We start from the raw sequence: 14,618 nt of genomic DNA, 5'->3' as shown, positions 1-14,618 counted from the left end.
AAAAAAAAAGAATGCAGCTGCTACCGCTATCGCAGCCGCTGCCTAGGAAGAGAAAGCTCTGAAAAGAGAGAGAGAGAGAGAGAGAGAGAGAGAGGAACATCAAAAAAAAAAAAAGAACTGAGAGCACCTGCCGGGCAACATTCCGGCATGGCTATTGAGGGTGATAAGGTGTGACAGGTGTGGATTGACGTTTTGGACTTTTCCTCTCAATCTAACGGTTCTCTCAAATCCTACAGTTAAAATATCGCTAGCACACTTGATACCCAGGTGTCCCGCTGGCTTTCCTATACCTCTCCCTAAAAAGAAAGTGAAAAACTTAAAAGCCAAGCACCATTTTTTTCTTTCCATGCTAGGAAAACCCACTTCTGCTAATCTTTGTCTTTCTACAGCAAGCTCTCTCCCTTTTACCCTTTTCTTCCTCTCTCTACGAAAAGAAATAAAGAAACTCAAAACCCAAGCACCATTTTTCTTTCCATACTAGGAGAACCCCACTTCTGGTAATCTTTATCTTTTACAAAAACATGAAGGAGAGAAAGGAAAATGTACAATAGTGGGTGGGAATGAAGCAGATACACACTAATTATTGCAGCTGAAACTGATACCACATGTGACCATCTCTCCTTATTATGTCCATGGGACCCCATCTCACCCCGCTGCTTCTTGCTCTGATACTGACCTTCCTATGAACCATAAAGCCAGGGGACCCTCTCATATATATTTACCTTCTCATCAAAGGCTCAAGTCACCCTATGGTCTTGTATTTATATTTAGGATTAGGGTTGAATGATGTGGACACTACAAGAAAATGGGTCAATTGTCTATAGATCAGCACAGATTGATAAGCATTCTAACCCTAGCTCATTTGGTTTCACCCAAGGCTGAACTCGCTATGCTTTTGTGGGCCTCCGTAAAGCATGGTTTGGCACTGTTATGTGGACCGCAAAAGGTGCCCACCAAGCTCAAGTATACCAAAACAGAACTAAACATCCCCCACCAAAAGAAAAGTTAACATTCTAACAAGAGAAAAGCATGGAGTACTACTGGATCCAAGTTGATTTGATATCGTTTTCGTATAAAAAGAAAGGCTAGAACCTCAAGAAATTTCAAAAGAAAGAGGAAACATATAACAAGAGAAAGCATGCAGGCCCTTTGTGGAGAAGGCTATCAATTTCTCTCTTTATCTTTCTTTTTTTTCACATGAAATGGCTTCTCTGTTCTTCTATGTATGAAATCATTCCATTGTAACTTATTGGTGTGTTACTTTATGTCGTTTGCTCAGAGAATTCTTTCCCATTAAAGGATTATTTTTACAATCTGTAAGTATAGCAAATGACACTACAAGTGTAGAAAGTCATTCCACCACATTGATTATTGTCTGCCACACATAAAAAATAAATCATAGGTTAAATTTTAATCAATACCAATTGGATGATGTATTAATATAATGCTGTGAAAATTACTTCAAATAGTGATTCTATAAAGGGAATGGTTGAAGACATAAGTTGAAATGCCCTATCCACAAGGGGCCATCCAATCGAAATGGACCACTAAAATTTAAATATGAGTTATATATAAAGTTACCCATCTATCCAATATTCAATGGTCAAAAGAATCAAATTATCTTGAATCTCTTATAAATAACCAATACTTTGAGAACCCTTCAAACTTTATTTTCACTTTCTATTTAAATACGTCACATGGGATCTTAGGCATCAAGAACCTCATAGAATAAGGCAGATGAAAAATAAAGTTAACATGATGTGATTGGGGCATAGAACCTCTAGGTTAAAAATTTTTATTATTAGGGGCAATTGGAACATATTTAACATATATGGCAAGACCATGTTAGATCTAGAAGGTCCATGTTAGAGAGGATGGTAGATTCATTAAGTTTCAGCCCAATATGAGTAGATAATTAGGGTAAAAAAGTAGACGAAAGTTGTATCAAATATTGACAATGCCACTTAAAACATATTTTTTTTTTTTTTGAATACAACTATCCTCTAAGACCAAATAACAGCATCTTTTAAAGGCAACCGTTGGTACACTTGGTACCCTACCAATAAACTGCAGGTATCTTTGGATGTCACAGGTTTGATTCTCCTCTCTTCATTGTGTGCTTAAAGACACCTTCTTTTTCCTCGCCACCCACCCCTCTCTCTCTCTCTCTTTATAGTTGTAGTTCAAAATCCCATGTGGCAATTTCTTTATTTTTCTTATAACAATAGAAGTTAATGGCAATTTTGTAAACAAATGCAGTTTCAGATACAATGTAATACATATAACTTTCTCATTTTGGGTTAATAGACTGCTAACCTCAATTAATATGTGATGGATGTCACTTTTATTTCCCCAATAACTAGGAAATAAAAATTTTCTATTCGCATAAATTGATTAATTATGTGACTCATATTTATGTAAAGTTAGCATTTTAATTTCAAAGTCATATTTGACCAATGAATGAGTGGAGGGTTCATTATATCATCCTAAACACCCCTCAAGGTCTCAATCTGATGTTTTGTAAACATTTTATGGACAAGTAGTCTACTAAATCTTATAATTACATATCAAGTGTAAGTTTTATCGTAGTTTGCCACTTGGCAAAATAAAGCTTTGAAGATTTAGGTTTATGAAAAAATACATTGCAGTGGTTGGAATAGCTTAAAAATACATGAACATATATGACATGGATGATGGATGCATATTCGACCCGAAATATGCTGGCCACCTTGCCAATGCCACAGCTCTGGCTCACCTACTCCAGTATGATCTGCACATCACCGATTAGGAATCCGGCCAATGATACATCACCACGTTGCATGGACTCTGCACAAGTCGTCAGTAGATGCACCAACCTGATACCGGAATACTCTTCCATCGCCTGCTGCTGATGCTGAAGGGAATTATTCTGGTCAATCCAGGTATCAGGTCAAGAGAATATTATGTATGGTTTGCACAAAATCAAAGTATTATCACTAAGTGTTCTCTATAAAATGATCAGAAACTTCTTCTTTTGCCACACTATATAAGAAGAAAGTATCTGAGAACAGGAGCTATGGAATTTGCCATGAACAGGGGCTATGGAATTTGCCATGAGCTCATGTTTAGAGGATCATGGCACACCATTGATTGGATCCTTTCAAAGAGATTAACTAGGGCAAAAGTCTTATAAGCTGAGGTAAAGCTGCAGTTGGGGCTATGAATCATGATTGATTGGCATACCCTGTTTGAATTGAAAGCTAACATTGAAACAACAGATGAGCTAGATGAGGTTTCCCCACTCTTGGGTTGATCCTTTTGAATTCAGAGATCATAGTTCGATTTTTGTTGGGAGTTTAGTCTCATATTGGCTACTAATTAGCCTAGAGCACCCCTTATACACTTATGGAGTCCTTCCACCTAAACTTATAGGTTGGAAAACTATAATTAGCCTATAGCCCCCCTTTATACACCTAGGAGTCTCTCCACCTATTCGAACTTTTAGGTTGGAAAACTTTAATTAGCCTATAGCCCCCTTTACACGCCTAAGAGTCCCTCTACCTATTCGAACTATTAGGTTGGAAAACTTTAATTAGCCTATAGCCCCCTTTATACACTTAGGAGTCCCTCCACCTATTCAAACTTCTAGGTTGGAAAACTTTACATGTTATCAGGTAAAAAAATCATCTGTCTCCTCTCACTGGTGCAATAAGGATTTGGACAGTTGAGAGCACCTCGGGGTGTGTGCCCGGAGAAAGATCATTCTTGTTGGAGGGAAAATAGTTTGAAGCTACACACAAGCGTAAGATCATTCTTGTTGGACGACAAAATGACCAATTAATGAGTTGTTTTTCAGAATTAGAACTCTTAACAGTCTATTGTTCTCCAGCAACCAAGAGGGAACATTGTAATCTGAAAACTTCTTGTTACTCATTCAAACAGAGTCAGTTAAAAGTGCATAAGATGTATATAACTACAGAACTCAGATTGTTAAAAAGATTTCTAGAGAATGTACAGACTATAGAATAGCAAATCATCTCCAGAAGTTTAATTTAATAGAAGCATAAAGTTGTGTTTTTTAGTTCATATTTCTTTACAAACCCACCCCAACCCCACCCCCCCCCCCGGCAAAAAAAAGAAAAAATAAAAAGCTGATTGGGAATTTTAAGTACCTCCCTTGGAGTCCACATATAGACAAGCATTTCAGATGATATCTTCTTTAACCTATATAATTGCAATTAATTAAAAAAAAAGAACTTGACAATATCATGGAATCAGAATGACTAAATTGAAATGAGCTAACCCGAAGAAAAAGGACCCACAAACCACAGAAAGATCTAGTCTAAGGAGCCTTTGAATTCCTAGAACTTGGTTTCTCTCTTTCGGTTCCATTAACATACATCCACATCCATTACAACAACAGGGAGAGAGTTTACTTATCAAACTGTTTAAACCGAAGATATTTGCATGTAACACTTTGCTCCACATGAGTCTTCCACCTAGTGAAGCTCTAACGCTGCTAAAATTCAAAAGAGAAGCCTCTCAGAGCCTTAGGACACAAGAGTATTCATTCAGGTTTTATTGCTGCAAAGAGAAGTATAGAGTGGAAGAAAGAGGATGTGAGGGAGGGGATAGATTCGGATAGCTAAAGATAATGGAGAGGGATCTTTTTTTGCAACTTGTTCTTGTCATGGAGGGAAAATAGTTTGAAGCTACACACAGGCGAACAGAGAGACTTCAAGAAAGAAAACAAAGAAGCAATGGCCGATAAAGAGTAAGCCACGCTGTTAGAGGGAGAAGGAAAGGGAAAAAAACCCACTTCCCAATCCCATTACCATGCTTAGTCTTGTATGATCATATACTAAAATCTCAGGGAAAAAAAAAAACAGCAAATGTTTATCATAAGCAAAGGCGAAGGACAATAGAAAGGGTGGAAATTAGTAGAACTGGGTTAGGGATTTTCTTTGTAAAAGAGAGAATTGCATGGGAAGAAAGGGGCCTAAGTAACTGCTATAAATAAAATCAACTAATTTAATCCTGTAGCAGCTCTTAAGAATTCCTTGAGCTGGAAATAACAATTTTTTTTCATCTTGTTTTTATATCTGTTTATGTTAAGACCATCACACAAGCACCCAACAATATAACCACAGAAATAAATCTCCCATGACTAAATACATACACATACACACAAACACAGTAAAAGAATAAGTTTAAGGAACACATTTAACAGAACAAAAATAGAAACCCATACAAAGAGAAATATATACCTGAGTGGCTAGGGTTAGCAAGATGGCAATAAGGGGTTGGAATTGGGAGCGTCGCAGCCATCAACTTTTCCCATAAAAGCGCCATTAGTTGGGCTGAAATCATTCCGATGCTTATCGAGTTCTGACGGAACGAGAATAATTGGTTTGTAAAGGTAAACGCAGGAAAAGAAATAACCCCCAACACCTATGTTCTGAATGTCAATGCCGGAATTATCGAGTCATCAGTGATTGAAACAGTCAGCCGAATTTCCTCTATCGGACGACAGTCGTTCACCTCTCCTTCGTCTATCGGCTGACAATCGTTTACCTCTCCTTCCTCTATCTCATTCACCTGTTCTTCCTCTATCTCGTTCACCTCTTGTTTCTCTATCACGCCTTCTGCTATTTAGAGGGAGAAGGGAAGGGAAGGATGAGTTCTCACCTTACTGAATTGCCGAGTCTACACATTCCAAGGAAAATCCATCGAATTCTTTTCTCCTTTCTTTCTTTCTTCCTTCCTCATTTTTCTTCTATTTTTTCTTCCTCGCCTCACTTGTCTAAGGTGCGGAGCAGATCCCGGCATTGGCCGCTTCAGATTAGAAGCGGTGGCGCTACCGGTTGAGTGTTTGCGTGAGGTCTGCTCCGCCTTCTCTCTTTAGTCTCTTCAGTTTTTGTAGTTTCTTCAAGATCCACACCGTGGTTTGGAATTAATACATATAGTTGGGAAGGAGACAATGAAGGGATGGGGTGAGAGTGGGAAATTGGAAGACTTGGAGACGAGGACAGCTCAGGAATTTCTTCATTTTTACTCACAAGACTCCAAAGTGTTCTTAGTTGTGGACGAATAAGCTTCGCTGCACCGACTTTTATAATTTTAGTAAGTACTTTAGCTGTAATATTATTTTAGCTTTTCAGATAATAATACTAATAGGTGAAAGTGGTGGAATCCTAATTAAGTGCCGTGCATGTGAAGGAATGAGAGAGAGAGAGAGAGAGAGAGAGAGAGAGAGAGGGGTGATCGATCATGTCTGACGCATGCAAGGCGCAGTGATGGTGTTGGAGAGGGACCCACGAGATTCAAAGAAAAAGGAATCAAAGGGAATCAAAGGGAATTTGAGGAATCAAAATTGGGGCCTATGAGATGTATAGTCTTGTGTTGTGGGGATTCTCTCACTCTCATGTAATACAAAATATCATAGTCCCACAAGTGGAAGGATAGACTCTTTAGATAATTATTCATTTTTTTTAAATTCAATATTTGTTGAAAGTATGTTTGTATCTATTATCTTTTTAAGAGAATAGAACAACAATACTGGTGGTCTCCTTTTAATACGTAAATTTGTGAGAAATTGTTCGATGATTTTTGTACTAATACTAATATCATGTATGAACTCCGAAATAAGCTTTCTTGAAAGAAAATTTATCATCCCTTATAATTGACCAGCTTCCATTGTGTTAGTGTTGCCTCTCCTGGTATCTTTCTTGTGTTTTGACTAACGTTGTATTGGAGATTTGCATAGAATAATACATTAGACTTATAGTGGTAAACACTTAAGTTCTTATATTGTACCAATACTCATGATGATTCTATCTTTATTTAATTGTAACAGTATTATATTATTTTATCTATGTTTAATTATGAGTGATTAATTTTTATCATGAGTGCGATGATGTGACAAGCATCAAATGCTAATATCACCCTCGACCATTGAATATTTACTACACCATCACACTCGCAGCAGAGGATATTTTCACACTCAATTACATGCTAATGTCGAAATTTAAAATTTAACATTATATGCCATCCTGATAGATAAGTAGATAGATGAAGAAGGGAAGGTGAGATCGGGTTTTTCAGGGCGCTATTTGAAATTTAACATTAAATGCCATCACCTGCTCACACCAAATGACATCTGCTGCTGACAGTCCCACCTCTCTCTCTCTCTCTCTCTCTCTCTCTCTCTCTCTCTCTCTCTCTCTCTCTCTCTCTTTATGGCCTCAAAAATGGACTCTTACTCCTACCGTCCTACGTAGCTAACGAAGAGAAATGACAGACTTTTAAAAAAAAAAATGTACAAAGGACAAGACACATCTCTCAAAGATTAATAAGGGATACCCCACTTCAATTTGGGACCACAATAAAGTGATCCGTGACTTCGTATAAAAGTGGCTAAAAAGCCAAAGAACCTAGGAAACATGATTCTGACATGTTTTCGTGAATTAAGAATACATTTTTCTTTTTTCTTTTTTTTAAAGTCGAGGTGTCTGCCCAGCTTATGCGTAAGTCAACTAATCTTTAAGTAGACTAACGCAACAATTCACCGACCTTTATTTAAATCGTAAATGCATGGAAATTAAGAAAACATGATCTGACATGCATTTGTGTGAATCAGAAGCTGGCAAACTCAATCCATCTGTGATCTCTCATCTCCAATTATCTCACACCACCTCAGCTACTCCTCCAAGAACGCATCAAACAGGGAAAACCAACTTGGTTGTCATGTATAGTTTCCATTTCATAGCAATTTTTTATATCATAATAGAAACTATGGGTGAAACAAAGTCGGGTTGGATCAAATTTCTTAAAACCACAACTTAAGCTTAACCTTAGGTGTCCAAAACTCAATTTAGTTCTAATTCAATCTTGTTAGGTTGATGCCTAGGCCCAACCTCGTTGGGTATGTGCTAATCCAACCCGGCTCTAATGGACTCTGATTGGACCAGGTTGGCCCTAATTGGTCTTGATTTTTATCATGGTCATACTAATTATAGTGGACCTTGTTTTTGCCATTTATGTCCTATGCAAGCACCAATAGATCAAATGATCAATAAACAATTAAAATTATTATAAAATACACACAACAATAAACGTTGAATTAGGACACCTTGTCATCTTAATCAATCACCTAAATTTTGTTATCCTAAATAAAATGATAGGATAGCCCTAAATTATGTTACATAAATTAGGGTTGGGTTAGTATTTTTCGACCCTAATCTACCCAAAGGATTAGAAATCTTAGCCCAAAGCCTATTAAGACTCAGGGATGGTCAGATGGCTTCAGGCCATTAGGGCCAAACTTATACCCCTAATGGAAACTATGGAGTATGATGATGCCATGCAATTATTTGTGTCATAATGGAAACACAATTTTCTTTCATTACCCCGCATATGTTTCTATGCTTAGAAGTTAAAAAGACAGTTCTTAATTCCAATGGGTTCCACCATACACCAATCACCAAAATTATTGTTTGTTCTTCCTTAAACCAATCCAATCCTACTATCCTCATTCACCCATATCATGATCCTTTCTGGTTCACTCATCACATGTTCATGGCTGAATCAAATTCAAGGTCATTGGCCGGGTTTCTAACCCTCAATCCATCACCAATCAAGTTTAAGTGATCGGCATTTAAAAAACAAGATAATACTACACAGTACCTAACCTAAACTTTCTAGGTCGACAAGCTGGAATCTAAGGAGAAGTGGACATAAAAATATGCTAATCAGGAAATTTTGGTAGTAATATCAAGTGGCTAATTAAGTTTACTTTTTTTAGTATTATTTTATTTTTAATTTTTATTATTATTATTATTATTATTATTATATATATATATACATTTTTTTTTTTTTTTTTGTTATACAAGTTTACTTGATATTGGAGATCAATTTTTTAAATTTAAAATGGTTTCCTGCAGTGTCAGCTGTCATATGCATCTCATAGCATGGAGTGTGAAAGGGATAATCAAAAGTATCCAAAGAAACAAAAATTACCCATTAGAGAAATCAATGATAGCTTCAATTCACATCCTATTTGGAGAATGTCTCTCTTACGCATCCAACAACCTAACATCTCTATATTTTTTTAGGGAGAGGGTTACGTGGTGGTATTCATTAGTATAATCCCACGAATTTAACAGCTTTATTATTATTATTATTATTATTATTATTATTATTATTATTATTATTATTAAAAATGATACACCATCTAAAATGGAAAGTTCATAAAGTAATGTTATTGCCTACTAGCTGGCTAAAATGGAGAGTTCATAAAGTAAAGTGGCTTCATATATCAAAGAATAAAACTGGCCAAATAAGTGGGGCCGGTGATTCAAAAGTTAATAATATAATGTGAGATTGCTGGTAGGTCCCTGTGCGGGGACAATTAAATAGAATTTTTCTATTTATCACATTAGGAATCCATGCATCCACATTTGGACACGTAGTAATGATGGCAATCTTATAATGTTAGCCTTAAGTCTTAAATTTTCATGAGCTCTTGACTTAATAATACTGTAGGAATCAATTAATAACTCTTTACCAAAATAATAATAATAATAATAATAATAATAATTAATAGCTCTTGCATAATAATTGCATAAACGCATGAATATTATGTAGCACAGGGAGAAGACTGTGTGACGCCCATTGATGATGACTGACCTGATAAAATAAAATTAAAAAAAAAAAACCGACCCTTCTTAGTCTTTATGTTAATTTTCTTAGTTTCAATTAAAGGTGTCAATGAATTGATTCGGTCTGATTTTGATTGTATTGAGTTGATTTCAATCGGATATATTAAAGTTAAATAAAATCACTTGTTAAGACAAAGTTTGATTTTGGCTTCAATATTTTAATTATTGGATGACTTAACGAGCTTTTATCAATCTATTATTGGGTTGTTAATAGTTTAGTTTTGATTTTATCGAGCAATCTTTGCACTCCTGGTTATATGGCGGCTAAGAGAAATAAATCTGGTCATGCTGGCAAAGCTCTGTTGGTGCATTAAATCAGAGAAGTCTTTTTCTTTCTTTTTTTTCCTTTTCTTCAAGGTCGACTTCTAGCTGTGGATAAATCCTTTAAAAAAAATATTAATTCTTCCACAATTATGCCTGGTTTATACAAAGTGGGACTTTGTTTGCAATGCCGAGAGGTGGATTGTTGGTGACGGTAGGTCAATTAGCTTTTAGTATGACCATGGTTAGGCAATCAAACCTTTCCCTTGCTATCGACAGAGGTGATGGATAGGAGAGTTTGGACGCTAATTGAGTTGGGAAATTTCTGTGTCTTCAGTGTGGGAAAGTTTGAGAGAGAAGGAGGAAGCAGTGGGCTTGTATCGCCTGGTCTGGATGGAGGGCCACCATCCTCGTTTTTCAATATTTGGATGGAGGTTAGTTCATGAAAGTTTGCCAACAAATAATAAAATTGCTAGAAGATCGATCCCTTTGGCGTCAATGGAGTTTATGCTGCAAGAGTGAGGAATCGTTTCATCATTTATTTATGGAATGTGATTATGCAACAAGTATTTGGTGACCATTTTGAGCTATTTTACGCAAAGATGGTACGGTTTTCCTTCAATAGAAGAGCTCTTCTCATGGTGGAGGAGAAAGGTGAGGTCTGTTGCTTGTGGGAAGATTTGGCTGCCACTATCAATTATGGTACCTTTTCACATTTGGATAAAGAGAAATTGACTAATTTTTAAAAATCAGCATCGAATTACTACCTATGGAATAGAAGGAATTCTTCAAGATCTTCAAGAATTCTCTTCCCAAATAGTAAGGCATGTAACTTATATTGTAGATCTTCTCTCGATAAATATTTCAAGGTGGTGACTAAAAAGATGCATCCAGAAAAGATTCTGGAAATTTTTTGGTACTTCCATCCCATGGGTTACTATAAGCTAAACATAGATGGTGGCTCGCTTGGAAACCCAAGATGCTCGGGGGCCAATGGAATGATGAGAAATGAAGATGATACTCCCCTTGTAAGCTTTGCGTATTTTGAAGGCATAGAGACAACCAGTCTTCAAATAGCAATGGATAAGAGAGTGGATAAGTTATGGTTCAAAAGTGATTCAAAAGCAGTTGTGAGATGCATAAGAAAACAACTGATCCCTTGGTGCTGTGAACAGAAATGGTTGTCTTTCAGAAAGTACTTGGACAACATTTCATGGGGTATCGCTCATTGTTACATAGAGGTTAACTCTGTGTGGATAAATTAGCAAAGCATGCAACGACAACTAGAAGTTCAAGAATCTGGAATGTAGCTCCTCACTTCGTTAACCATGATTTAAGCTGGGATTCCACCCCCCCCCCTCCCAAAAAAAAAAGAGAAGATTTCAATTTATATAATTTTTTTTTATTGGATTACTTTCTTTGCAGATGGCCATGCTGAAGATGGAGTAGTGATTTAATGAGTATTTTGTAAATCGTATCTCTTTTACAAATTTTAATGATATACCTTTGCAGAATTTTAGCGAAAAAATAAATAAATAAATTGGAAACCATATTTTATTTTAGGGAAAAGGACTAGTATGCTAACATAATACCTATGAATAAGGTATGTTAGTGGGATTTTAACCGTTAGATGAAACGTAAAAAATAGCATCCGTTCATATGGTGAGGTCTTACAAAACTTGCCCAATACCGCTGCTCCACGATACTACTCCTCCAACCACGGTGTGCCCAAAGCATCACCGCCACATGCAAGTTCAAACGTTCTTGCAAAAGTTTTAGTTACACGGAGTCTGCCAAGCTCCAGACCAACAGCAGATTTATCATTGGAAATGGCAGAGTCCAGATCGCGATTCTGATCATGACCCTTGCTCCGATCGAACCGAATCGATCGATTGACACCCCTACCTGTAGGATTGGGCATTGATTGAAGCTTTTAGGCCCTGAATTAGGATTCAGGATGAACTTGGACCTTATTAATGGGACTCAAAGTTGGACTAGAGTTTTAAAAAGACTGGCTTAGTTTCAGCCCTATGCCACAACACTGAATGTGTTCAAGAAATATTTAAATTATTTTGAATATATCATCAGCTGGACCTAATTTGGAGCTTCAACAGAAGTTTCAATTTTTTCGCAGCCCAATCCCTGTGATGATATTGTAGGACATGGCAAATACTTAAAAGAGGAAATATGCACGAAAGATTAACAAAACGTAGATGATAAAAATAAAATGGAATTGAGACTGAAGTATTGTAAGTTGTAACGGTCGGTGAGTGAGGACCGTTTGATTGAAGGATGTTAGTTTTTCTGTAACTGAAAACCACGTGGTCAACAAGTCATAATCGGTTACTTCTAAAGGTACCCACACGTTTTTCTTTTCCTTCTTACTGTGGTACCCACATTGGGACCCACTAAGACATGATAGTTTTGTTGGATTTGACCTCTCATGAAGGCTCTGATGAGTGAAAAAGGGCTTGTTGGTTGATCAGGTGGTTGCGATCTTGGCCCGTTACAATGTAAAGGCAGTTTGTAAAATGGACCCACATCGTTATAGGTTGGGAGAAGCTATAGAATGGGTCCCATGTAAGAGGGATTTAGGAAAATATAACGAGATCGAGTTGTACTCTACTTAGGTTTCCTTTCTTAATCTGTTTTGGTTTACTTGGCCATCAAGGAAATGTACCTTCTATATAAAGAGAGAAACAAACAAAGAACGACTTCCTTACTTCCTTCCAGTCTCTCATCAAGTTCGAAGCTATTATTTGAAGAACAAAGAACTATTCCTTCCAATCTCTCGTCAAGTTACAATTTAAGGTATTTTTATTATCTCTAACAGTTATTGAGGGTTTCTTGAATCTTGATGGGTTATAGTTTCAAAAGCTTTTTCAAGTTTCAGATTCGATTTGAACTGTTCATTGTGTGTTTGAATCTTACTTTCTCCACGTAGTTCAGAAGGGTAGAGAGTGGAGAAGTAGTGCAGGTGTTTTAGAAATTTTGAATCTTATATTCTTTGTCGGTGGGTGAAGAACTCCGATGGGTTTTTTAATTTTAATATAAGATTAATTCTTTAATTTGACAGTTAAGATGAATACTAAAAACCCCTTGGACGTAATCTTTTACTCCATTTTGACAGTATTTTCTCAAATTTAATATTTTTTTAATTGGTGAAAAAATGTTTCTAAGCTCTTGCTTTGCTGCTCTGAAATCTGAATCTTCAAATTAAAATTTTATAATGGATTAATTATGGGTATTTAATCTGAATGGTGGACCATTCTCATATAGTTTTTTAATGCTTTATTTCTCCTGTATATATATCTGTAATGATTGTACTTTATTCCTTAATTTTGATCATGTTCGATTTCTTCTTCTCCGGTAATCTCTGTTCTTGTAACAACATAACAATATGTACTGATATTAACACTATTGCTATAAACCCATTTAGAAGCAGGGGATGGATCCCAATGATCGATTCAGTATCTACAATTAATGATTAATCTCTCGATCACTCTCTTTCTCTCTGTAAAATAGGTGTTAATATTAAGTGAGTGTTGGTTCTTTCATGGTTTATGTTGTTTCTGGATTAAATAAAGCTTGACAATCATTGTGTCAAGCTTATTACTGGGGTTATATTTATTGATTGTTCTTTCTTCTATTAATCTAGCTTCTCTGAATGTTTTATTTTTTGGGGGTTAATTTGGAATTTTCTGTTGTGATGGTGTGTAACTGTTGGATGGTTTATTAATTTTTCCACAGATTCTAGAGTTGATTCAAGATGGAGGTTGTTAATGTGAGCATGAAAGTGGCGACAGGAAATGAGGAGGAGATCAAATTTTTTTCTGAGCTGGTAGACAATCCTGAAGAATTGTTACAATGGATACAAAAGCAACAAAATGAGTTGGTTGAGATTGAGGGTCAGATGAAGATGAGCAACAAGCCTCGTATTATTTTCAAGTTCTCTGCACCTAAAAGGGGAGCTGATTCTGTGATGCTGCCGGAAGACAAGAAGAGACCGAAGAAGAAACCAAAATCAGAGAAGAAAAAGGTTATTAAACGAGTACCGAATCCACGGCCAGTTGCAACCAGGCATGAACCAGTACCAGCAGCAGTAATGCCTGGAGAACTTATGAATGCAATTAGTGAGTGTGGTGGTAAAGATGTGGTGTGGGTTATAGAGAAATTACTTGAGAGAACTGATGTGAATACGCATCATGCTCGTCTATCTATTCTAGAGAGTCGAGTGGCCGCGGAGGAGTTTCTAACAAGTGAAGAGAGGACCAAAGTTTCCAGAAAAATTAAGATACCAGTAAAAGTGTTGTTGTTGGTGACAGGAGGAGTGGATAATGAAGAAGGCCCCCAAATCCAATCAAGGGAGTTCAACTTCACAAAATGGTATATGAACAACAGTGCAATATACGTATTCATCACAGAATGGAAGTGGTTCTTGATGAAGAACATTATAGAAGCAGGTGACAAAATCCAAGTTTGGTCTTTCAGAAGATCAGATGAGAATAAGCTTTGTTTTGCAATTCATGTTATTCGACAGTAGGATATGTTTTTAATGTTTTATAGGAGAAGAAACTTGAGATTCTCAATACTATTATATATAAATAATGAACTTCAAATATTTGTTAATGTAAGGTGAGGTTTTTTTCACTTCAAACA

General features: G+C 36.4%; 2 protein-coding genes across 5 annotated transcripts; one reads left to right on the top strand and one right to left on the bottom strand.

Moving 5' to 3' along the window:
* Positions 1-2,511: 2,511 nt before the first annotated feature.
* LOC122060069 lies at positions 2,512-6,217 on the bottom strand. 4 transcript variants are annotated; one of them, XR_006134213.1, is made up of 3 exons: positions 5,247-6,068; positions 4,152-4,203; positions 2,512-2,908 (listed from the first exon to the last, which is right to left on the bottom strand). XR_006134213.1 is itself a non-coding variant. In XM_042623232.1 (3 exons), exons 1-3 carry the CDS (start codon positions 4,465-4,467, stop codon positions 2,756-2,758), a joined length of 390 nt encoding a protein of 129 aa, XP_042479166.1. In that variant the 5' UTR covers positions 4,468-5,237; the 3' UTR covers positions 2,512-2,755. The 4 variants fall into 4 exon arrangements, 1 of the variants encoding a protein (XP_042479166.1); XM_042623232.1 differs by lacking the exon at positions 5,247-6,068 and adding an exon at positions 4,283-5,237; XR_006134210.1 differs by lacking the exon at positions 4,152-4,203 and having other exon boundaries at positions 5,247-6,217.
* A 6,357-nt stretch (positions 6,218-12,574) lies between these two features.
* On the top strand, positions 12,575-14,618 carry LOC122060244. The gene is made up of 2 exons (XM_042623439.1): positions 12,575-12,770; positions 13,710-14,618. Exon 2 carries the CDS (start codon positions 13,729-13,731, stop codon positions 14,500-14,502), a length of 774 nt encoding a protein of 257 aa, XP_042479373.1. The 5' UTR covers positions 12,575-12,770; positions 13,710-13,728; the 3' UTR covers positions 14,503-14,618.

The sequence above is a fragment of the Macadamia integrifolia genome, chromosome 13 (assembly GCF_013358625.1).
Source record: "Macadamia integrifolia cultivar HAES 741 chromosome 13, SCU_Mint_v3, whole genome shotgun sequence".
Lineage (NCBI taxonomy): Eukaryota > Viridiplantae > Streptophyta > Magnoliopsida > Proteales > Proteaceae > Macadamia > Macadamia integrifolia.
Note: the sequence above shows the minus strand (reverse complement) of the source record. Positions and strands in the feature narration are given on the sequence as shown.